This window comes from Arvicola amphibius, chromosome 5 (assembly GCF_903992535.2).
Source record: "Arvicola amphibius chromosome 5, mArvAmp1.2, whole genome shotgun sequence".
In the NCBI taxonomy this organism is placed as follows: Eukaryota; Metazoa; Chordata; class Mammalia; order Rodentia; family Cricetidae; genus Arvicola; species Arvicola amphibius.
The window spans coordinates 71,422,549-71,448,455 of NC_052051.1; the positions used below are offsets into that span (position 1 = coordinate 71,422,549).

At 46.8% G+C, this 25,907-nt stretch overlaps 1 protein-coding gene across 1 annotated transcript; it reads right to left on the reverse strand.

Moving 5' to 3' along the window:
• Positions 1-654: 654 nt before the first annotated feature.
• On the reverse strand, positions 655-12,680 carry Lmo2 (LIM domain only 2). The gene is made up of 4 exons (XM_038332105.2): positions 12,487-12,680; positions 12,137-12,356; positions 6,232-6,447; positions 655-1,634 (listed from the first exon to the last, which is right to left on the reverse strand). Exons 1-4 carry the CDS (start codon positions 12,491-12,493, stop codon positions 1,415-1,417), a joined length of 663 nt encoding a protein of 220 aa, XP_038188033.1. The 5' UTR covers positions 12,494-12,680; the 3' UTR covers positions 655-1,414.
• Between the last annotated feature and the right edge of the window lie 13,227 nt (positions 12,681-25,907).

The window sequence follows — 25,907 nt, forward strand, 5'->3', positions numbered from 1 at the left end:
ACTCACTGGTGTTTGCCAAAGGTTTTATGAAAATAATTGAAAGTATATCCTTCACGGAGATCTGTCATTCCCTGGGACGCCCTCGGACTAGTAGGTTGAGCAATGACCAGCAGGGGGCGCTTGAAGTCAGATTACGCCCCAGATGGGGGTGCAGGCGCGCACACAAGCTAAGGTGCCAGCTTTAAATCCTCAGAGTAAGGTCCTCGTAACCACTTGTCATAAAACACCCTGAGACACACATCTTGGAAAATAGAAATGTCAAGCTCAGCATCTTCGCCACATTTCAAGCCAGGTAATTACCTTCTCTCCCAAAGGGAATCTATTTTATGTATTTGTGTGCTTTCTAGGTTACAAGTCTCCCAAAGGCAATGATCTTGCTGCCTTCCACTCACTCCACACAAAGCCAAAGTGAAACGCACATTTTACAATAACAACTTAATTATTCTACATCCCTCTGAGCTATGTGATGGCCTGTTATATAATTGCCCGTAATACAGAAACCTATATAAACCTCATATAAACCCTTGCAATAAATGGAAACTTTTATTTGGCCTAGAAATAAATTGCTTATTTACTTCACCTTTCTGAGAGAAAATAGCAGATCATTTCCCTGCTAGCCCGAATTGTACGCCATTTCACACCAACAGCATGGTATTTTAGCTTGTCATTTTTATTAAGTCTTCAGAATCAAGTTTTTCTTTAATGACACACAACAAATACTTTGATATAATCTAAGATAATAAAATAGTTGAACAACTTTGACTTCTTAAGATTTACATTTGTATAGAAACAATCTGTGGGGGTGCCTCACCTCAAAATGAAGGTGTCTAAAAACAGTGATCCGTCAACTTTGCTTTAAATATTTGTTTGATTGAAAAATGTGTGTTTCATTCCCAACAGAAATGTATTTCCATGCAGTTTCCCCTGGCTCCAAAGCTTTAGGCCATGGGAAGGTGGCCAAGAAAAAAAGGAATGACTGCTCTTCTCTCTTTCCTTCTCTCGTGCGAAGGACGGCAGCTAGAACAGCGTAGTTCCAAAGCCAGGAAGAGATTAATTGCACATCTCTAGTCCATAAACGCCATGGTCACACATAGTTTTTACCCAACACTGCCTAGCTGGGCAATCCTATCACGATGGCGCAGTGCACGCTGGTCCCCAAACGTTTTCTCTGCTAATCTTGTCAGTTACTATGGATAGTCTGTGACCACAAATTCTCTCTAAGGACTGGTCCGTTTGTCACTGAAGTCTTGGCCTTTGTATTATGTCATGTGGATGCTATATCTTAGTGCCCAAGGAGAGTCCAATCTCCTAAGTCATGCCTCACCCACCCTCAGGCTCCCAAAGTGCCTAAAAATGAACCCAACAGAGACAGTGTTTTCACCGAACACCTCCCCAAAGGTGCCGGGGACTCTGCCTAGATCATCCCATTGATCTTAGTCCACTCGTAGATGTCCTGTTCACACACGATGTCAGAATTGATGAGGAGGTATCTGTCGCCGACGCAGAAGTGCTTCTGGCAGGCAGCACACTTGAAGCACTCCAGGTGATACACTTTGTCCTTCACGCGCATTGTCATCTCATAGGCACGGATCCGCTTGTCACAGGATGCGCAGAGACCGTCTTGACCAAAAAGCCTGGGGCCAAAAGGATCAAAACAAAGCTAAGAGATGGGGCTGGGAAAACAGACAGAAGGGATTGGTGATTGGCTCTTTCTCTATCAGGATTCCACAGAGCTAGGAAAAGCTGGGCCTCGTCAGATACAGTGGTACACATCTGTAGTCCCAGCCCTCAGGAGGCTGAGGCAGGAGGATGGCAAGGTCCAAGCAGGACTAGGACACACGGTGATATGCTATCTCAAAATAAAAAACAAACCAACAAAAAAGCCAGACCCAGATAACAGCCTGTGTATCTTTCTTTGAAAGCAGAGAGGATAGGCTGGGTAACACTGTGGCATTTTGTTTTCTGTTATTCCTCCCTTCCCCGAGTCCTTCCTGCTTTTATCCATGCCTCCAGGCTGCGTGGACCAGCTATGGAAGAGACGTAACTGGAGTGACTTGTGAGAAGAAGTCAGACATTCAGTACATGTCCCCTCCCCAGAGGAACTTAACATAGAAAAGGAGCTGGAGCCAGCCTTGGAGGGGTAACTCACCAGGAATGCAATAAAATGAGGCTCCCAATTCTACGACATCAACAGACACTAATTTCACCCCCTGGGAAGTGTGCCTTGAGTCATCTCCCTGGTCTCAAGTTGCAGATTCCATGTCCACATGACTACTCATTGGAGCCCCAGCTGCCAGGAGACAGGAGCACCCTGGGAGACATGCAGCCCCACTAATCATGCCTCAGAGACCCAGAGGACAAACAGCATCTCTCCAGGATGCACAGAAGATCTTCATTCATGCTCCCCCTGTCCCCTCAGCACGACTCTCTGGGGAGATCACTTTTCTCACACCTAAATCAAGTTTCTCTTTAGCCTCGGTGCATCAGCCACCTAATCAAGCAACCTTTAGTGTTGGGGTGGGAGAGGCAACTTAGCAGGAGCCAGTGCAATAGTTCTTGGTGAGTTGGTCAAGGGACTAGCAGAGTCAGCAGCATCCAGGAACTTGTTAGAAACACAAATTCTCAACTACCCCTCTACCAGATAGAGATACCTAAGAGAAGGCTCAGCAGTCTGTGTACTAATGAAGCTATCGATGGCCAAAGTTTACAAATGAGCCTGGCTGTAAGAAAAGAAGAGCATCAGGACAAGAACCAGAAGGCAGTGTGGACTTGGATTTCTCCGAGTTATCCCAGTAGCTACAGTGCCCAGACATTAGTGTAACATCTAGGGCATGCCACAGCATCAAAGATCAATGACCGAGCCAACACTGGCTAGGTGAACACATTCTGCTGTGGGGTCATTTTCATATGGGGCTCGTAACATAGCACGTCAGCTTGTAGCTTCCACGTAGAGCCTTTATAACCATTTCTGGTAAATGCTTGTTCTCATTAGCAGTTTTTACCCACTTAGAAAAATTGGAGAATCAACTGGTGCATCCTACGAGATTATAGGGGAGGTAGAGGCAGTTGCCAAAGTTTGCGATATTTGGCCAGAACGAACGGTCTATAAGAGGGGTCTGTGAGTAGAGAGGTTGGAGCTCATCTCTCTTTGGGATCCCACTTTCTGGGCTGAAAGCAGACTCATTCGTGGTGAACACTCTAGCCCACCGGAGCTGTGGGTAACGGCTACACTGGAGGGCACAGAGCAGAAAGTGTGCTCTTGTGCGCTGATAGTTCGGTAAATTAAGTTTGGAGCCGAGCAGAGTCACACAACAGAGAAAACAGTACGCACCGAATGAATCCGACTGCCTGAGGTGTGAGATCCTTAAGGAAAGGAGGGGGCTTATTAGAGGGAGGTCAGGAAGCAAATTACACATTGGGCAGTTAATGAAAGGACAAAGGACTAATGTTCGGGAGATAAGCTCTGTCCCCAGAGTCTCCTCTAACTAGCTAGGTGACCCGAGCAAACGACATGCCCTCTCCAGGCTTCCGTGTCTTACACTGCAAGCCCAGGGCTAGAGGAAAGATCTTGGCAGTCCATCCCAAATCAGGAACACCAGGATGATGACAGTAATGAAAACAACCAGGACTTGACGCTTACCGTGTGCATTAATCTCTGGCTCAGAGAACCCATGTCTTGGCTGGATGACCCAGAAGCAGACCACTCGCAAGGATTTACATTCAAATAGTGTATGATGTCCTCAGGGGAAGTGGGGAAGAGGGAAGGGAGTTGAGCAGCACAGTCTCAGAAGGACCTTTGTCCCTATATCTGGTGACTCCTGAATCATAATTCGTATCTCCAAGTGGCTTTGGATTCCCTCTAAGCTGCAGGGATTTGGGACTCCCTTGAAGTATTGGCACCAGGGTCATTGCACAGTCCGGTGAGGCTGCATATTTCTGGCTACAACAGGTGCTGACAAGATGCATAGCCAGTTGTTGAGACATAACCATAGACTAGAGGGGACTGTCCTATATAGAAGTTCATGAGAACTGGATTCATGAGAATCTGGGCTTAGCACCCACATAAACAGCTGAGTAGCAGGTTTGAGCTGAGAGCCTGGATATTTGAGGTTGAAATCTCAAAAGGACTAGAAGATAGTTGCCCATTCAAGACCATCATGTGGAGAAGCTGTTCTAGGGAGAGGGATCGGACCTCATTGGAGGACCCACTGAGTTATCCTGAACTTACCCCATTAAATCAGCACAAACCCATGACTGATGGACCATCCAAGAAGACAGAGGAGGAGAAAAGAGGAGGAAAGAGAAGAAAAGGAAGAAGAGAAGAAGGAGAATGAGGAGAAAGAGGAAGAGGAGGAGGAGGGGAGAGGAGGAAGAACAAGAGGAGAAGGAGGAGAAGAAAATCCCTCCTTTGTCAAGAGGTGTCAGTGCCTTAAGCTTTCTGCTGCCCATTTTAATAACAATAATATAAATATTAAAGGGTGGCTGGGAACGCCTGCACTAATGCAGAGTTAATTAACATGTTGCCTGGGAATGTAGCAGGGAGAAGAATTATTTCGTGTCACCAAGACACAAGTTAATTAACACTGGGCTCTCCCAGACTATTTTTTTCCTCTCCTTTTTGAAAATGGAAAAGATTAACAAGCCCAGGCAGCGCTGCCTTTCTTCCTGAATGTTCTATAAAACCGTGGAGATAGGGAGGAATTGGCTCCTTTGACCTTACTGTATCTGACTTCATTTAATAAGATTCAAATGATTCGACAGGGATGGAGGCAGGGGCCCAGGAGGAATCATTTACCCAGCGGCTTTCTGACTGATTTGGCAGACCTGGGGTGAATCAAACCAGGTCTGTATTTATCTCTGTTCTATTTGCCTATAACTCTAAAAAAGAAAGAAATTCAACAAAAGTATAGTCAGATCTGCTTGCTCTCTTTTCTTTTCTTTTTCTTTTTTTTTCTTTTTTTCTTTTTTTTTTTTTGCAAAAAGCCCACTAAATTTGCAATGATTTTCGTTGAAGGATATAGGCGTGTACAAGCTGATTCAGTCTTCGGAAGACCAGATAAGCTTCTTTCGGCTGTGGCGTTACCAGCAGTTTGGCTTTTATTTCACATATGCAAAGCCCTGAGAACAAATACAGGAGGAAGAGCCACCCCAGTAGTCAGGGGCGCTGGAGTCTGAAAGGGCTTCTTCCACAGGCCTGTTGGTCCTAATATACTGAGACTGCACACTCAGGGGACATGCAGCAGGAGCTTTCTCCTGCCACTGTGCGATGACAAAGAAGGGACAGCCGAACACCTGACTGGATCTGACAGAACAGGGCATAGTTACCCCCAGTGCAGCTCATACAGAAGCTAGAGATGCTAGAACGTGCCGGGCAGACACTCAGGGGGTGCCAGACACTCACATGGAGAAGAGGGTGCCCCAGATCAGGGGAAAGTTCCTGTCTCACTTGGCCTTGTACACTTCCCATTTCATCCTTCCAAGCTCCCATCTCCTTGTCCATTATATTGGAAAATAATTTATGATACCACTGCGACACATGTCAATTATAAAATGACCTAACATCTATTTCTTAAGACATGTACCAAGTCAAGAATTTCATTTGTATTATTTTTAACCTTAGAAATAACTACAGTTCCTACCCCCATTGCCCAGACCATAGCACTAGGAAGCAGTGAGGCTGTGACTGACCTCCTAAATCCAGGGCTGTCACCTTTTATAGCTTTTGAACGCCATCTTTCTGCTGGGAGACTCAGTGCTTGGAGCTCATTAGCAAGAAGGTTATTTTAAAAGTTCTTATCAATACTATTGGAGTCATACAAAAGACTATCTAAATATGTGGATATGTTTATTGAGCATTAAAATGAGGTCTTAAGAACCTACCCCGAAACTTCTAAATGAACTCGCTCTACCCCCAGTTCCTATGATATTCCCTGTTTCCCTATGTGTACTTCTCCAAACCCTATCCTTTGATACGCTCCCCAGAATTTTGTCCTTATTCCGAATTCTGTGTTTATTCTTCTCTTACCTTTAAAGACACTAGTGATTACCACACAGGGATGTGTCTCTGCAGACATGGCTACCGCAGAGGAAGAGCGCACGGCCTCTCTGCAGAGGCAGCCGAGGTTCAGCCTCCCCGGCCTAGCATCCTTGGGCAGACACCTCAGAGTCAGAACAAGAGCTAGAGACCACGTGGTCAAACTCAGCCGTGCCCGGGGAGTGTGAGGAAGGTACCTGAGGTAGTCTCTCCTGCATAACTTCCGTCCCAGCTTGTAGTAGAGGCGTCGCCCCACCTCTCCCAGTCGGCACCCACAGAGGTCACAGCTGAGGCAATCCTCATGCCAGTATTGGTCGATGGCTTTCAGGAAGTAGCGGTCCCCTATGTTCTGCTGGCAGCCACCACATGTCAGCAGGGACGGGGGTATCTGCAGCACCTCATCCACCGGTTCCCTGAGGAGGAGGCCAAGCATTAGGGATAACTCACAGAAGGGAGAGACAAGTACCAGGTCCCAGGAATGATTCTATGCCAAATGGAGAACCGTACTCCACTTCTTTCCAGCAATGTAAGGAGAAAGGACTCCCTATCTCAGACTGCAGAGTCACAGCCACCCTTGGATGAAGACGGGAGGGAGCAAGCTAGAGAGAGACCCTATCGTTTGAAAATTCCAAGACTTGATACCCGAAGGTGTCCAAGGAACCTGCAGGTGGCGCTGTACCCTTGACTATATTCCAGCACCACTGTGGGCACCTCTGATGTCTTCTGCTGCTTCTGCCTTCCCCTTCTGTCTTCCCAGCTCTTCCTCCTTTTCTTCTTTGGTACCCAGGACATATGCACTGTCAAATCCCAGAGAACATACTTGGGACCAGAGGAGCTGCTCACAGTCAAAGCATTTGATGATGCTAAGGATTTATATGTGCTAAGGATTTATAGATAATCTGTTGAATTCACCCTACTGAAGCCCTTTCCAGTACACAGAATCAAAGGGAGAGAAGGAAGGACAAAGCAATCAAAATTGTATTAGGTTGCTTTCTCTTTCCAAACTAAAACTTTCCATTAATATCTAGTTATTTCAATTGAAATCATGCATTCTATCCTACTTTTTGAATGAATCTTTGGCTAGGGATTTAGGTCCATGGATAGAGAGGCAGCCTAACATATCAGGGGCCCTAGATTTAAGTCTCCAGTACCACCTAATATGGGGTTTAATCCCAGCCAATCCAGAGGTGGAAACTAGAGAACCAGGTTTTCAGGTTTACCAGCAGCAAGAGGCCCTGGGTTACAGTCTCAAATCAACAAAAGAATACTAGATCCAATGAATCTTTGCAAAGAGTATCTAGAATACAATATCTCAAAACAACAAAAGAATACTAGATCCAATGAATCTTTGCAAAGAGTATCTAGAACACAATACTGTTGTTAAGCAGAGGACACCAATTAGATTTTTCTTTCTTCGCATACTTTTTCTTCTTTTTACAACAGTAAAGTGTTTTGAATGAAGTTAAAGTAGTAAAGAAAGTGGAGAAAGGGACAAACAATGGTCTTAAGGAGAATGAAAGGCAATTAAATCGATACCAAAAATCTCAATCCAGGCAGTTTGTTCACAGTGAGCCTGAGGAATGTGTTCTTCCATTTTAAAGATAGCTTCGGAGGTAAGGGTGTTTGGTGAGCGGATGTGGATCTCAGGACCACAGAGTGGAAGGAAGGAGCCAATCCCAGCAGGTTGCTCTCTGACTTCTACTTGTGTACCCATGCTCATAAACCGTGCGCGCGCGCACGCACACACACAAGTGTAAAAAATGTTTTAAACTCATACATAGACCTTCTGCTTGCTTTACCTTCCTGGAACCTAAATACTTCTGTTTTACAGATAAGAAGAAATAACTTTTCTAAGGGAAAATGGGCATGGAAGAAATGGTTGTGACATCAAATGGGAGACAGAGCAAAACTTAATGTTTGCCAATTTGTAATACTTAGCTAGTGCTCTCTGGAACCTTATTCTAAGAGAGAAATACATGGATCTACCTAAGAAGGAGAAAAAAGACAAGATCTCTTGAGTAAATTGGGAGCATGGCAGGGGGTAAGGGAGAGGGAAGAGAGGAAGAAGAGTGGGGGAAAATGTATAGCTCAATTAAAAACAATAAAGTATTAAAAATCGTTTTTAATTTTAAAAATTATTTTTTAATTTAAAAATTTAGTTAATTTAATTTTAAAGATTAGATTTTATTCCTACTGTGAAATGCCCAGTGGAGTTTTCTTGGGTACCCTGGGATGATAAGTCTGTGCCTCTTATTTTTATTTGACACTTTTACCAAGTGACCTGGTGGCCTAATTGGCCTGTACACATGAAATTCAGCCCCATTATAATTAAGGACAGTGAGATTTGGGGAATGAGTGTTTACTGGGCACTCCAACACCTTCATCTCATTAAGCATCTGCTGTAAATATTTAGCTAAATGCTAACACCAAACCTACCATTTTCACATAAAACATTAGATTACTTTCTTTTAGAACCAGGAAGTTTGAAGCTCAAGTCAGTTTTGTTTGTTTGTTTTTGCTTCGTTTGTTTGTTCAGAAAAAAAGCAGCCAAATCAATCAGCTCTTTCTGTTTGTATTATTCTTTTTTTTTTCTTTTTTGGTTTTTCGAGACAGGGTTTCTCTGCAGCTTTTTTAGAGCCTGTCCTGGAACTAGCTCTTGTAGACCAGGCTGGCCTCGAACTCAGAGATCCGCCTGCCTCTGCCTCCCGAGTGCTGGGATTAAAGGCATGCGCCACCACTGCCCGGCTTCTGTTTGTATTATTCTTAAATTTTTATTTTTAATTGTATGTCTGTGTGTGGGTAAGTACACATAAGGGCAGGTGCCCCAGAAGGCTGGAAGTGTCAGATACCCTGAAGATGGAGTTACAGGTGATTGTGAGCCATCTAATATGGGTGCTGGAAATCAAACTTGTGTCCTCTGTAATAGCTGGAGATGCTCTTAGCCACTGAGCCATCTCTCCAGCTCCCTTATTTTATTTTCTTAAAAGGGTGCATGTGTGCATGTGTGTGCATGGGCACACACAGGTCATAGGACAACTTTCAGGACTCGGTTCTCTCTACCACGTTTGATCTGGGGATCAAACTCAGTTTGTCAGGCTCAGTAGCAATCGCTTTAGCAGCTGAGGCACCTTACAAACCTTTTCCCTCCTTTTAAAGTTCAAGACAGGCTCTCTCTAACTTGCCCAGGCTGGAATGGAACTTTCCATTCTTCTGCCTCAGCCTCTCGTGTATATAGAATTATGGGTGAGATGGGCTAAGACCTTAAATAGTTTTAATAATACACTACAGTCTTTGTTTTTATAGGTTATATGTAAGGGTTTCCGTCCTATCTGGAGTTAACTAGGACCCTCGGGCCTATTCAAGCACACTGATTCAGACTCAGTTCTCTTCTCTTTGCACAGCTCATGGTCTTGCTTTGGGCTTTCAAAAACACCCACAGAACCTCTATCATGCTAGATGCTAATGTTATTACCAACCACCTTTGAAAGGGAAGTGTTTGCATTTACCTGGAATATAACACCCCCCCCCCAATTAAAATGACCTGCAGGGAAGCAGGAGGGCTCCCCAATTGCATGGTAGAGAAAATCTATGCTCATGAATTCTGGTTCCTTGTGTTCATGATACCTTTGCATGTGTCTAGGAAAGGACCAATCTGTATTTGGAGATGGCATGGTAAAGTCCTAGGCTGGCTTTGAGCAAGCATATGATGCGGCAGCTGGAAGGTGAGTGAGTTGTTACAGAAAGACACGTGAGGGTCTGAGAGTAGATAAGGGCAGGACAAGATACTGACTCCATCTGTCTTTCTGTAGCTAACGATGACGTGACATTATCTCTGGCGAACAATTCAAGCCGAAGGCTGAATGAGATTCACCTTAAGTTAATATTTGACTTTCTCCCACCAGCCAGTCCTGAGGAATACGACATCGGAGTACCTCTGTAGCTTTGATTTCTGATGAAATTTCTCTACAATTTCCCAGAAAGAGGGGGAGTGTTCTGTAGACATTCCCCACCTGGCTTGCCCATCTTTGGTTACAGCCTTCTTCCTTCACTGGCATGCATTGCGGCCCTATCAGTGGATCTCTTGGACTAGGGGCTCACTATCACAGCCTGAGATACTTTCCTGTTTCCTAGTCTCAGAGGCGTAAAAATGCACAAACTTTGGAAAGACAAAACTTCCTTACTCTCAGGCTGCAGAGATGGCTCAGTCATATGGGTGGTTTTTGCTCTTCAGGAGGACCCAAGTGAGAGTCTCTGCACCCAAAAAGGGTGGCTTACAACCACCTGTAACTCCACCTCTAGGGGATCCAACACCTCTGGCCTGGGAGTGGGGACACCTGCACTTGGGTGCACATACATCCACATAATTAACAATACCCCCCCTTTTTTTAAGGAGCTGAATTTTGAATTCTGTCAACTTCTAATAGAGGATTAGTGGCTAGGCTGGGCTGCCAGGCAAGCAGTAAACACCTGTTTGACTGACTGACTCCCTTACCTGGATTCTTTGTTTATTAGTTGTTTTTTTTTTTTTGTTTTTTGGTTTTTTTTTTGTTTTTTCGAGACAGGGTTTCCCTGTAGTTTCTAGAGCCTGTCCTGGAACTAGCTCTTGTAGACCAGGCTGGCCTCGAACTCAGAGATCCGCCTGCCTCTGCCTCCCGAGTGCTGGGATTAAAGGCGTGCGCCACCACCGCCCGGCTCCTTACCTGGATTCTTATGTCTTGTCCAATCTCTGAAAACTCTGAGCTCAGACGTAATGCTAAGTTTATTTTTTAAAAGGGAATAAACTGTAGACACCAACTTTTTTTTTAAGGCTTGTTATTTTTCTTTTGAGATTTTTAGGAAGCTGGTCTTTATGTCAACAAACCTAGCTCCTTTCTGAGCTGGTGTCTTAACCTTCAGGACCGAAGAGTGATGTTTATATTCTCTCTGGATCGTGGGACTTCCTGTGTTTTATGAGACCATGCTGGGTTTTTATGCTGCTGACAGAGGGTAAAACCCAGGTAAATAAACACCACAGAAGGCTGAAATTGAAGGGGGGAGGTGAGTAGGGGAACTTCAGCAGGAAAGCACAATTCTTTCAAAGCAGGAAAAGGGGAAAAAAGGCACCAAAACAAATGCTCCTTAAAAGCACAAATGGACAAGTCATTAGCCAGCTCCTTTGGTCTTGTGTTAACAAATCCCTTCAAAGGATTAGATGGGGACTTCAAAGGAATACAACTCAAAACCAGACAGCTAACGACTCTTAAAAGGGCATTTGCGTGGACGCGGAAAAAAACGATACCTTAAGCATTCCTGGCTCCCCTTGTTAAAGCTAGAGAATGGGCTGGGGTATGGGGTAAGGAATGGGGGGGTGTTCTTTGCAAACCAGCGCAAAGCTTGGAGCACAGACAGTACAAGCTCATTACAGCTCCGGTTCGCTGACCTCAAGCCCTTCTGAGAGTTCGATGGGATTCTACTCCCCAGAAAAATATACCTAGACAAAAAATAAAACAAACAAACAACCGGTGCACTAACTTTCGAGGTTCGAATGCCCACACAAGAACTCGGGGGAGGGGCGAATGTGTACCCGGAGGAACTCCGAATTAGCTATTCTAGAAGTCTCTGGAGCACTGAACCAGTTCCCAGGTGGACAGGCGAACCTCATCAATGCCCGCAGCTGCTCTACCTGGGGCTGGGTCGGAGACCGTCTGGGACCCCCAGAAACGTTCTGTTGGAGTGTCTCCCCTTTTCAGGGCCAAATGGACAAAGAGAAAGGGAACCCGGTGGAGCGAGAAAAGAGGAGGCAGAGTCCCTCTACCCATTCTCCCTGCACCGCACCTGGGAACTCCGGGTGCCTGCTCCTGGGCAAACTTTCTGGCCCGGGTGAAGGTTTGGGGAGCTTTCCAGATAGCTCGAGCGGCCCGCAGGGTCGCCGGGACGACCCCTGTTACTGCTTCCGCCGCTCAGTCCCTCTCGGTGTCTCCAGAGTCGCCCGAGAGGCAGGGGGAGCCCCTGCGACACCGAGGGACCAAGGGCACGCTGAGGGCGCGTACCTGAAGCCAGCCCCTCGCTCCTAGTCTGGGACCCGGTGGGAGGTGGGCGCGGGGACAGAAGCACCACACTTACTCAGACGGGTCCAGGCTCTTCCTTTCGATGGCCGAGGACATTGGGGAGGGAGGCGGCGTGCCGGGTGGCGGGGGCGCTCCCTTTGTGGCGCGTGTCTGGCCCGCTGCCTGGACTCGGACCCCCTCGGGTGCTCGGGCGCCGCCGCTCCTGCGCCTCCTCTTGCTGGGTCGCTCCGCGGGCGAGCTCGCCCCTCCGCGCTCAAGGACAGTCACAGCGCTCCCTTCAAACGCCAAAGAGAGAGAGCGAATCAGCCGGCTGCCCGGCGCTCGGCGGCCGAGGCAGGGGGCCGGGAAGCGGCAGCCCGGTCTCCCTCCGGCGGCTGCGGCAGCTGCCGCTGCTCAGGACTTAACCTTCCATCCCGGTCCCGCTGCCGTCACCAGAGCCGCCGCCGCCGCCGCCCGGTCCCGATCGCGCGCAGTCGCAGGCTCCGCCCGGTCGCCCCGAGCCCCCCGCACCTTTGCCAGGGTCGGGGCGCAGAGGGCAGAGAGGGGGCGGCGGCCTGGGGGCGGGGAGTGGACCGCGCGGCTCTCTCCCCGGGCTCCCTCCTCTCTCGCGAAGGTCTATTTTCGCTCAGCTTCCCTCTGTCTCTGGTTTCATTTCCTTTTTCCTGATCACGATTCAAATACAATAGAAGGAAATCACATTTAAAGAGACAGCTGCCCGCCCCCTCCCCTTTTTTTTCTTCCTTTTTTTTTTTTTTTTTTTTTTTTAAACGGGGCTCCTGGGGATTAGCAATCCAAACAGCAGCCGCAGCAGCACTGACTTGGCTTCTTAAAGGGGCCCGCGTCAGAGAACGAGAGTCTCCCCTGAGCACCACCTCTCCAGGGGCAAGAAGCCAGGCTGCCACTAAATTCGTCCTTCTCAGGGTTCCCCTTCTTCTGCCTTTCCCTTTAGTTTCAGGCTGAAAGTAACCACCTGGCCGCTCCAGCGGGAAAGAAAAGACAAGAATGTGAGATAAGCACCTGCAGAAATGCGCAAGCGTTCCTAGTGGCTCGCGCACGTTCGTCTAGGGTTCGAGGTCCCAGGTCTACGGTCGCAGTGCCCTGGGATGCCTGGGACAGCACGGCTCTGCTGGCGGCGAGCTAGTGGCTGCGACTGCGCTCCAGAGAGCGGCCGCGAGCTGTGAGCTGTGCGATCAGGCACCTCACGCGCCGGGTGCGGGTGCGCCTGAGCAGTGCTGGGGGCAGCTAATCCCGCGGGGGAGGGTGGCTGGGAGGGACCACACTGTCGGGTCTCCTCTCCATCTGCTGGCCACAGAATTCACTCCCTCAGCATCTTTCAAAGAGAGGACTCCAGCAATACTCGGACCAGAGGAAGTGCTTTCCCAACGATTAAGGACCTATTTTGCCCTATATAAAGCAAAGAAAAAGGCAGGCTTGATCTGGGCTTCATGTTTCTCCTCCAAGCTTGAAGGCAAGTTCTAGAAGGAGAAAGAAATGCAGACGGGAAGAAGAGGACTCTAACTAGCTACTTTTCCAGGGAGGAAAACTTGAGTTTCCCTGGGCCTTGACTTCCTTGAAACTGGGTTTAGAAATGATTGTTCAAGGCTTGTTAGCTTATGATGATGCCAGTCTTGAAGCTTGTAAAGAGGAAACTCCCAAGTGCTTTTAAAATCCATATTTTTATCAAGGCCATAGGTATTTCACCCCTATTTTAAAGATCCTTTTTGTAGCCTAGATCAACTCACCCTGGAAAATGACTGCTGAAGTCAGAAGTGAATTCCTGGATGCTTAATGTGCTCATACAGAGCCAAAGCCGCATTGATCGCTCACTAGTGACTCACTACCCACAGATTCAAGGCATCTTCTTGTCGCCAAGCCCTGAAATTTGTGAACTGAAAGAAGACAATTAGAATCTGTGTCTGCGGGCATGCCCTTGTGTTGGTCCAAAACCCACCTTCCGTATAAAAAGTTTCCCATTTAGATTCTTGTTTTTTCTTGTAATTAAAAACAAAACTCTTTCCAATGTTTCGGCAAACCTAAGCTGTATGATAACTAGGTAACCTGTTATTCTACTTTCATTTCTGTCTGAAGTGAAGAAATGAAGATTGGTGGGAGGAGCATTGGCCAGGAGACTCAGGTGGAGGCAGGAGGATAAGGAATGCTAAATCATCCTGCCTACAAAATTAGGTAAGGCCGGTCTGAGTTACACGAGATGTTGTCTCACAAAACCAGAAGAAGAAAGCGAACAGTGATGATACATGGGTTGTGATTAGCAGCTTATCTGCTTAATAGTGATGTTTTAATGCCAGGGCTCTGAAACCAGATTGCTTGGAGTTGATTTAGACCCTTATCAGCTCATGTGACTAGTAAAACTGCCCTCAAGACACAGGCTGGAGAGTGGCTAAGGACTTTGCCTGTATTCTAACCTGCCTTTTACTACCGTGTGCACTGGACTGGCCAGCAAGAGTTTACATTCTCAGCAATGGAACTTACTTACTGGAGAGTTTGGTGTAAGGATTGGCTGAGCTGTGCACCCAACATGTGGTACATGGATCTGTAATGGAATGGGATATATACCTATAAACATATTATATATACCAATAAATATATTATATATACCAATTTATGTTTTGGTATATTTATACCAAATTGGTACATTTTCTTGCTCCAATTTTCCATAGGGTTGGAGTTAGTTATTAAAATAAATATCTCCTTGGGCTCCAAGAGGTAACTTTGGAATGGCCAACTGCAGGGCATAAAGATTCTTTTTAATAAGATGCCTCTGCTTTGACCTGAGTGTGTTAAAGGGAGAAGGTGTGCATGCGACTTTGGGTCAACTTCTTATCTTTCACAACTCTTTGGGGAGAACCTTCTTCAAGAAGGTGCATATTTGACATGATATCTTAAGATTTCAATTTCACACACAGTGGCTGTAAGAAATTACTGCCTTCTGGTGGGACTTCATTCCTACTCTATGGGCAATTAAGTCGCCCAAATTTAAGTATAACATTTAGAATCAAGTTTCAAAATGTGTTTTTATTATGACTGACCTTAAAGCAATTATGACCTCATCATATCTTCCCGTAGCAACCAGTAACTGGAGAGATTCTGCAGGGCTAAACTGTAATGCCTCCTCCACACTCCAAAATATTAAATATCCTGAAGTTTAAACATTTTCCAAGTTTCCCTTCTAATATAAGAATGTCAGAAGTCTGAATCAGTCTGAATGAAACATGTGACCCCAGATGGATTATATATTTTTTCTCATTGGGAATTTCCTTTTCTCACTTCTCTCTTAGTACATTTACAATTATTTTCCAGGGAAAAGAGTCTCAAGTGACTATGACTACATTTCTTTGCTAAAATGGACTTCTGTTAAGAAAATGCCAACCATAACAATTTCCTTTCCCCCCTTTCAGCCATTAGAAGCTGAGTTACAGCATAGATCTTATTAGTTGTGACAGTCACAAAAATAAAGCTCTCTTTTTAATATGGTTTCGGCTCACATGCAAAATTCTTAAAACATTCGGTTGCCACGGGTTTCTGACTTACATCGTCCAAAGACGGCCGAGACTCGGGTACCATCGGATACCATCGGGTATCATCGGGTACTGTGGGAGGAGCTGAGGTGAGACTCCAGCATTTCGGAACTCATTTGGGAACCTTTCAGGGTCCATTAGTTATGTCAGTGACCTTAGTGATGGACAAATCAGCTTTTGTAGGAAAGAGTCTCAAATAAATCTTTTTTTAAAAAGTGTTTTTTTTTTTCTTTTTAATCACTATCAACTGAGTCTTGGGAGTGGACACGGGTGTTACTTAGAACTCCGATGTGTGGTTTGGGGGAAGTTACTTACTTTATCTGACACATGAAAGTTCCATAAAGAAGTTCCATAGGGGATAGAGCAGGGTCAGTGTCACAGGGTTGCCTGTTCATCTTACAGGAGTTTTTGGTGGGATAATATGTGCAAAAATTGGTTTGCACGATGATTGTGCCTAGAAAATGCTCAGAAATGCTAGCGCTTGCTGTTACCCCATCCTTCGGAAGCAATCATCACCACATCAAGAGGCAGCAATCTTCCTGCAAATCGAGACATCCGCCAGAGACAGCTGAGTCTGGGGTGCCTCAGGAGGAGCTGAAGTGAGACCCCAGCATTTGTAAGACTTTAGGCTAGGGATCCCCATATTTCAGATAATGGCCGGGAGAGCTGCTGGCAATTTCACACTGTTTCCCTGCTACACAGTCTGCTCCAGCCGCATCCTGATTCTGTCCACTGACTCTCTGCCTTCCAATCACTCACAGAGTCGCTTTTGAGAACTAAGAGGCCTGTGGCTAGAGCTTTGGATCAGTTAGTAAAGCGCTTGCCACACAAGCGTGAGAACCTGAGTTCTTATCCCAGGCACCATTGAAAGAGTTTGGCAGTTTCTGTAACCCCAGAGCTAGGAGACAGGGGTTCCCTGTGGCTTGTGGTCAGTCAGAGTAACCAGTCAATGAGTTCCAAGTTCAGCAAGAGACCCTGTCTCAAAAAAAGAAGGTAGAGAGTGACAGAAGAAATCACTGATGCTGACCTCTGACCTTCACAAGATCAAACATCTATCTATACATGGTGTTGGATAGAGATGGGGGAGGGAGAGAGGGGAGAGGAGGTCAAATCAGGTACAGAAGGGACTGTCCTAAATGTCAGTTCCAGACAGATCTTAACAGAGTACAGCTCCTAGCTAGCCCTACTGGAAGGGGTCTGAGAAATGCTGAGAAGTAGGATTCCCTCCTGGCAGCAGCTGGAGCTTGCAGGGCTTCCCTCCTGGTGAGCCTACCCATGCTTCACCCCCAGCAGCTCTGCCTTCCTTGGCCTTGGGCTTGTGGCCCAGCCTCTCTGCTCCTTTGCATCCACATCTGTACACCGGGACTTTGAGAGTACTGTCATCTACCGCCTTGGCAGGATTCTGCAAAATTAAATAGGTGAGGTGCTTGGGGGTAAGACACTGGTGCAGATTAAGTTTCTACAGAACTCTGGAGCCATTGGCCGCCATCTTTGATAGAGTGCATTAAAAAGAGTCGAGCTTCAACAGTTTCGAATGTCTGCTGATTCAAACCCTTTAGCAGGCTGGGCAAATGAGAGTCTGCTTGGCTCCTTTTCTCCTCCTGTGACTGACCACATTGGTCCTGGACCTTAAGTTCCTTGGCTGCTCCAAGTTCAAGGTGAGCCAGAGCCGGATAAAGAGACTCTCAGAGCTGTTGTGGCTGTACTGTTTCTAGGAATTCTTCTCTGCAGCTGTAGAGGCAGTCCCAGCTAAGGAACACACCACAGTGCCTGGGACCCAGGTTCACCACATTTTGAAGTCCAGAATCCTGATGTGGGCCTGGGAGGCCCTGCCATCTGACATGCACTACACCCATGACCTCTTCCCTCTCAGTCTTTACGCTAGAATCTCACCAGTCTTTTCACTCCGGCAGCAAACCAAGCTGGCTCCAACTGAAGATTCCTGCATTGCTCTCTCCTCAGCCTGAAATGTGTCTTCTTTCCTCCCTCTCTGCCTTCTTCCTGTTCTCTCTCTCTCTCTCTCTCTCTCTCTCTCTCTCTCTCTCTCTCTCTCTCTCTCTTAAGTGGGGTTTTGTTTTAGTAAAAGATGTGTTTAAGCATGAGGGTAAAAAGAAAAAGAGTCATTCAGGAAAAAAGTTAGAGATACCCAAGTGCGTGGGTGTGGGATTCTCAAAACAGGTCAATTCCTCTCGTCTTTCTCAAATATAATATTTAAACGAAGAATATAGCATAGATACCATTAATATTGGGATCAATAGTTTAGAGGTAGTTTTATATTCATTTGTTTTTGAGACAGGGTCTCCCTATTGAGGTCCAGGCTAACCTTGAACTTATGAACTCAAGCAACCCATAAACCTCAGTCTCCCAAGTTTCTAGGACCATAGCTATGCATGAGAGTTTGGATTTGTACAGGAGTTGTATTTTTGAAAGACATAGACATTTTGGCTTCCCGAAACTCTGGTTTACATGTGGCATCAACTCTGACATGTGACTTGCCACTGGAGGATCCCCTCTCTCATGAGGATCCAGGCAGAGAAGGCAGTGAGTCCCAGGCTTTGGCATTAAAACTGGCTTATGCTTGAGTCCTGGCTCCTTCACAGGGTTTTAGGCAAATTATGTAACAGGGCTGAGCTTCAATTTTATCATGTGCAAAATAGGGATAATAATATCTTCATCATAGGGTTGTAGGAATAAAATGAGATCATGCATGCCAAATGCTTAGCACAGTGATCCTTATGGAGTAAGAACACAAAGGCAGCGGCTATTATTAGAATTAATTAAGCAAGGAACTTTAGAGGAAGTCAATCAGAGGGCTCTTTTTGGCTGGAGATAGATGGGTAAAATCTTGCCACGTAAGAGCTTAGCCAAAGCAGAGTAGTTGGTAGCCTTGCTGGGGGCACATACCTTCCCTTTCTTGCTATAGAGACCCTTTGAGAACTCATGGACTCAGATTACAAAGGCCTGGCCCAGCCTTGTGCTCAGGAAAGCAACTTGCAGAGATAGAGGCTGGACCTTGCCATAGTCACCGACTCTTCAGACTCAGGGATCCCTGGTCTGAGAGCCTGCATCCCAGAGGAATCTTCTATTGAAGGAAGGGATGCAGGAGTTGAGACCAAGATGCTGATGGGGAAGTTGAATGTACTGGGCCTGGCAGAGGAAGGAAACTTTGATGATACCTAGTCCCACAGCCTGTCCTCGTGTCTCTGTGAGTTAGAAACCATAGAGAAAAGCAGAGCTCGGCTCACATCTATGGTGGACCCAGGTAGAGAGGAGACCTGTTACAGAGGGAGGTACCCTTCAGTAAACACCAGGAAAGGGGCTTCTTTCTGCCAGCTCCCTGCTCCTCTTTGATCAGCCCTCATTTCCATGTGGCTAACCTAGCCTATCTGGAATACTATATTTTTTTTCTATTTTTTTAATCCTCACCCTATGACAGAATTTGCAAAGGCCCATGGCCTTCTAAGGTTTGAACAATCTTGTGAGGTCTCAGCTGTCTCACTTTTTTGAAGAGGAAAGACGTGAACTGAAGGTTAGCACTGATGCTCTGGGTGTGATTTGGTCATTAATTTTACAGATCAAGGCCAAGTTCCTCTACCCTCCCATGAAGGCGCCCCATCCTTGCCCACTTCTATCCCATAAACCGAGACTCCGGCCCCTCCACTCCATCCTGCGGTGGTCTCAAACACCCTCCTTGTACGCGTGGTCTGTGCTCTGTCTACTCTTGTATCTCTGTCTGAAGTATCTGCTTTGCCCTGACTAAAATAGAATGACTAAGCATAGAGGCTTTAATATAAATAAATCTAATTTTGACTCTCTACTTCACAACTCACAATCAGGGTAATCGAGAGCAAATCCCATCGATAAAATAGAAGCAATGGTGACTACAGGATTGGGAGAAGTAACTGAGATCCTGTGTGAGATGGAAGGAGAATGGGGACCCGCGTAAAACAAGCGTTCAGTAAACACCAGTGATTACCGTCGTACAGAAGCTTTTCCAGTTTCCTCTGCCTGCCACAGCTCCAGCTGTATGTTTATCCTGAAGGTCTGGTATCCCGCCCCTGAATCTCGGGGTGATAGTATTTCTGAGGTTCCTCATTCTTCGCTCTAAGACCTGGGTACATACCTCATTAGCTTTCGTGATTTTGTGTGTGCAGCATCTTGCCACCTCAAAAATTGTCTTCCCTTAAGTTCTTGGAAAAGAGAGATCATGATATTTATTCATTAGCTTCCCGCATGGTGGCCTCAGTTTGGAGATGTTCAATAATTTGTTTTGAACTAAAGGCTTTAAATATCATGGCCATGGTATCAGCTGCCCAACTTTTAGGTTCATACTGATGCAATAATTGGAGGGTTTTTATGCCACTTAGGAAGTTCCCCAGGATCATTGTATTGGCAGCTAAAACTGAGTCTCCTGGAAGAAAGCTTAGAGAAAACGCATTAGGAGACTGGAATTAGCAGTGAATTCCTGGGTGCACACTAAGGACAATGGTAGCAAAATTAAGAAGAGGCAAACTGGACCACATGAAAACAAAGGGATTTTGGAGACCAAAGGGCACCATCAACAGAGTGGAAAGTAGCATAATCCTGGAATGGCATGGCGTATTTACAAATGATCTGTCCGATTGGACCTGAGGATCCAGAGCACGGAACAAAGCAAGCAGCCAAATTTCAAAGTAAGCAAAGTCCTTGCGTACAGATTTCTCCAAAGAAAGTATCCAAGTGCCCCAAACATACACAAACATGCTCACTATCCCTCATCACGGGACACCTGAAAACCAAGCCCACAAGAAGACACTACTCCATATCTATAGAATTGATTCCTGTACTAAGGGGAATGTGAGAGTGGAGGATACTGCTTAGATGTGAGTGTGCATGTGCTTAGCCACGGTTGTTTAGGGTGGGCAAAACCCTGGCTCCCAGCTCTGGCACCAAAACTGAGAATAAAACGAAAATAAAAATAATTGAAAATATCGTGTTGGCGAAGCTCTGAGAGACTGGAATGCTTATACACCGAGGATGGTAATAATTAATGGCATAACCATTGTGAAAACAGTCATTCCCATATAATTCCCACACGACTCAACAACCCCTCCTCTGGAGCTGCACCTCCAGGAAATGAACACAAGGACCCGGGCAGATAATTTGTATACTCATGCACAGCAGCATTCTTCACCGCAGACAAAGGTGACCCCAGTGTTCACTGACAGGTGGACAGATTAGAAGGTAGCGCCACCTACATGCAATGCTACGCTGTGTCATCTCAAAGAGAAAGGCCATTCTGACTCACTGTGAAATGTGGAAGACATTAAGCTAAGTGGAGGAAGCGGTCACTAAGACAGAAGCTATGGCTTCACTCTTAGGGTGTGCTGAGAGGTCAGGTCTGGAAAGCCAGAGCGTGGGGAGTCATGGTTTGATAGACACAGCATTTCACTTGGGGGAGATTAAACAAAGACAGGCCCTGGAGATAGATGGTGGGTGACGGTTGCACAGTAATGTGAATGTGTCCATTGCTACTGAACTGTGCATTTGGGAGTGGTTAGTCGGTAGATTTTGTGTGTATTTACCGTAAAATTTTATATATGTTTTACTACACACACAAAGAAGTCTGGTGAAAGTTAACGGCCATTCCCTGGCTGCACATCTGCCCCACAGGCAGAATTTTCCATATGGTGTTAGAGAGCTCAGAGCCTTCTCAGGCTCCTCCATGGTCCTTTTTAACATCCCTGGTTCTACAGTGAAGTCAGACCCAGTGAGACCCTCCTCAGGTACCTCAATGGTCACCCCTGGCCTCGTAAGCTTTTTGAAACTATTCCAGTCCCTGACAGCCATTTGTGGAAGCCTGCTTGGCTCAGAGGCCCGAGAACCAGTACGTTGGTCGTTATGCACAACCATTCATTCCACAGCCTAACATCTGTCTGACTGTGTAGCAGGTGTAGCCTCTGTCCATGAATGGGGGGGCAGGGGAGGTGTCTCCTACACATCCATCCTTTTTAAAGCCTGGAAGACCACAGCCCCTTCCAAAGGCAGCAGGGCAGAAGAGAGCCAGCTCCTCTCCGTACACTTTGAGGCTATTGCAGGAGGAGCCTCGAGTCAGATCTCACAAAGAAAGAGCCATCAAAAAATATATTCCATTTGTATTTTCTGAGTGCCCCTCCATCTGGAAATATCTTTTATCTGGCAACTTTTGCGAAGCAGATTGAATTTTGAAGGAGGCCCCTTCAGGTTTGTGCTGGCCTCCCTATCACTCCAGTGAGTCATTTCCATCCTAACCTTCAGGAGGTCACGCAGTGGTGACTTGGGATCTGAGACAGGACCAGCGTGAAGCAGCAAGCAAGTCTTGGGAAAGGTGAAGCATTCTTTTTAACCGCAAAAGAGCTACGTGGAAGACAAGAGTGAAGTCTGACTGATTACTTCTCTCTCTCTCTCTCTCTCTCTCTCTCTCTCTCTCTCTCTCTCTCTCTCTCTCCATCAGCTCAATATTACTTCCCCAGGGAAGTCCGTTCTACACCACCCACCCCAGGACCAGCTACATCAGAACATACCTTTGCAGGACCAAACTCCAAACTCAGACCTCACTTTGCGAATTCCCGTGTTAGGACCATTAGACTGTGCCTGGCTCCCAGCACTGTTCAGCTCTGACCCTAAGAACGTCCGGTGGTATGTGGCACTCAGTAAGAACTGTTGAAGAAATGAGTGTATTAAGGAATCAAACATGTCTTACCTGCCTCTCCACACGTCACTGCAGATTCAGGTAGAAAATGCCTTCTTTACAGAAAATAACAGAAACTCAGTTTAAGTAGTTAGGAAAAAAAAGAGAAAGAGTGTGTCTGTGTGGGTGGTGCTGGGGGGCGGGATACCTTATCTTCAGTTGGAGAAATGTTTCCTCGGGTCCTTGATAAAGCAGGGAAAAGTGTCCCCAGGGCTTCTGATAGCAGACAAGTGTCCTTGATAGTGGATAGGGGCTGGGTGGGGCTGCTCAGGCTTCAGCTTGGGCAAAGAGATGGATTCTAACGGTTTCTTTGCTGTTAGAAGTCTGCTTCCTGCCCAGTTTTCCCCCCTCCTACCACCAAGCTTGCTAAAGGAAAGGTCCCTTCTTTGAGCACCCAGGCGCTCACAGCTTTATGTTCTGGCCAGTCTCTCTCTCCCTCCCCTCCCTTCCCCTCCCCTCCCCTCCCCTCTCCTCTCCTCCCCTCCCCTCCCTTCCCCTCCCCTTCCCTCCTCTCCCTTCCCCTCCCCTCCCCTCCCCTCTCCTCTCCTCCCCTCCCCTCCCCTCCCCTCCCCTCCCTTCCCCTCCCCTCCCCTCCCCTCCTCCCTCTCAGACTTGACAAATCAAACAGCTCCTTACCTGACAAAAGAGACTGGGACAAAGTCTTCCCAAAGTCTCCACTAGAGTCACAGGACACTTGCTTGCTAGACTATGGTTCACAGGCTCACATATTTTTGTTTTGTTTTGTTTTGCTTTAAATGTGTGTGTTAGTTTCTTTTTCTGTTGTTGTGATAAACACCATGAAAAAAAGCAGCTTAAGAGAGAAAGGGCTTATTTAGCTTCCAGATCCAGGGTACAGCCCTTCATGGCCAGGAACACACCAGGAGCCTGAACCAGCTGACTACCTTACATACCACGTAAGAAGGAAGCAAAGAATACACACAAGCTATTCAGTGCCCTTTATCCATTTAGATAGTCCAGGATCCCAGCCAGCCAGGCAATGTCCCCATCCACGGTGGGCTAATCCACTAATTCACTAGCATGAGCACAGCCCATCTGATCCCCGTTTTTCTGTGCATGTGTGTCTGTACACCTGCCCTTTCTTCATTCCCTTGCCACCCCTGTCAGTTTTCCAGGACCAAGCTCTACAGGACACAGCAGAAGAGAAGAGCCTGGCCCCAGGGCTGCAGATAACAGACAGGAACATACCTGCTGCGCACAAGGCTGAGATCAGGAGAGAGATCAGAATAATTTCAGCTGAGCTGTTCAGGGTGAGTCTATCAAAAAGAGAAATGGTAGGGGTGGAGATATCGCTAGCGCATTAGAGTGCTTGTTGCTCTTCCAGAGGACCCAGGTTTAGTTTGCAGCACCCATATAGTGGGCTCACAATGGCCAGTAACAAGTCAAACAGCTCCCTACCCGACAAAAGATACACACACACACACACACACACACACTTACATATGCAAACACAAATTCATATAAAATGAAAATTAAGAAAGGTTTAGAAAGTGAAGGGGTGAGTGTTTGCACCAGACTTTCTAGGTGGAACAGAACTGGGAAGAGCTGGAGCCACTGATGGCTTCTGCCTCCGTGGACATTAGCTGTTGTCATTTTGTTGTGAGCAACTTTGTGCACCCAACTCAATCTTGCCACAATTCACTCTCTGACATTTAGCTCAGTATGCCAGGATTCTTGCTAACACAACTTACATGTAGATGGTACCAATATTAGGTAACCGTTTTAGCACATGAAATCTACCTATGCGCAGGAGGACCCCTGAAGCAATGTCATGCCAGGCTGCAGAAGACATCCAAGCCTTAGGGAGCTCAATCTACTGCATATAGAATCTGCTTTTGGTTTAGTAGTGCGTCTGTTGGGCTCCACGGACCTTTGCTTGCAAACTTTATCCACATACAGAAGGAAGCGTTATGTCTGCGGAGGGCTGGCACTCTTCCCCAGACAGCTGTCAAGGCTTCTGGAGCCAGCATATTCGGGCTCTTCGGTAGAAGCACCAAGTGCCATTGATGATTGCGTGATGCAGGCTGGATAACATGGGCTTTTCTTTGCTGCCTCTGCCAGTTTCCTGGTGTGGTCAGATTGCAAGATCCTTCTGACCCATGCTTATCCTCCAAGCAATGGGTAAGAAAGGGGTTACGGCTTAGCTCAGACTAGGGTATTGCAAGAGTGTGATTCAATTCCAGAGTGTTAAAATAATGTTAAAGCACTTGTCAGAGTTAGTTATGTGTAGTGTGAGTTTGAGAAGCGGTGAGACCTCAGCAGGAGCTGGCAAACTGGCACAGGTGAGCTAGGCTCCTCTGGGACTCTAACTGCTTACGTCTATTTAATATGTGGGGCTCAATGCCATTAGCTGCGCTCTTCAAGCTAAGGAAGATACAGGTACTGACACGCGTGTTGGTATTAGACACATAATCGGGACTCAGTGCTGGGGGTCAGGTTTTATGCCAAAGTCCTACGGTCCTGCATGGAGCAGGGCGGAGCCTAGGGATGCCACCAGAAACACCTGGTTTTGATGGTTTGTGGTACAATACAAGAGTGCCTTGTTTATTGGTGGTGGGGGTAAGGGGGCTTGGGGAAAGGATAATAGATCCAGCACCTCATGAAAATCCAAGCCTTTGGATAGAGTTCCATCCCTGTGTACACACTTATTAGTCTAGGGTAGCCTTTCTTTGAGAGGCCTGGGAAAGGAAGTTTTGTTGCAAGCAGAATGAAATATAGTCTACTCATTCTCGGTGTGGACTGGGGAGTGGGGGTGGGGGTCACAACTTGGATGGCCTGTCTGTTGCCAACCCTGTTCCAGTATGTGACGCTTGCTGCAGGCCCCCTAGGAGTGGATCTTTGTGCCCTGGTAGGTACATGGTTCGGTTTACTGGGCAGTCTTCCTCTAGCCGTAGGTGCTCACGCTGGGCACCTGCAATGTATCTAGTATAGCCTAGGCCAGGACAACTATTAAGTCAGACTCAGGTCAAAGAGGAATACAGAGATGCAGCGCAGAACAGACCTCTGAGGGCACATTCAGTTCCATACTGGGCTCCCAACTGGGTACCATAATCCTGATAAAAACGGCTGGAAGACAAAGTGGGCCCCAAAGCTCAGAAGCATTGCCTTTTGTTTGTCTCGATAGCTGCTCAGGAGAGCAGGATGCTCCTGGCCTCTGATGCTGTAGCAGAAGGGTTATATATTCTGAACAGACAGGGGTGACAGTGGAGACCCAAAGCTGCCCAGGTGTCCTGGCACTGGGTAGGGAAACAGTGTCCCAGACGGAGCCATCATCCGTATCAGGCGGAGCTGGGTAGCGATAACTCAAAGGTTTACAATCATATCCTCACATTTTAAGGTTCCATAGCAGCATTTGTGGCTGCCCATTCATAAGAACAGAGGCCATCTGTGTCCCAGCGCTTTGTGCGGCTGTCTGTGCTTTGGCATGTGTGTCAAGGACAGCTAGCCTCAGGCGTTCTATTTTAGACCATTGGGGTTGGGGACCAGGTTTTCTTTGTCTTCTCCAAGATCTACCCGGTGGTAGGTGTCTCTCTTGAAACCAATCTCTTTGTCCTTCCGTGGGA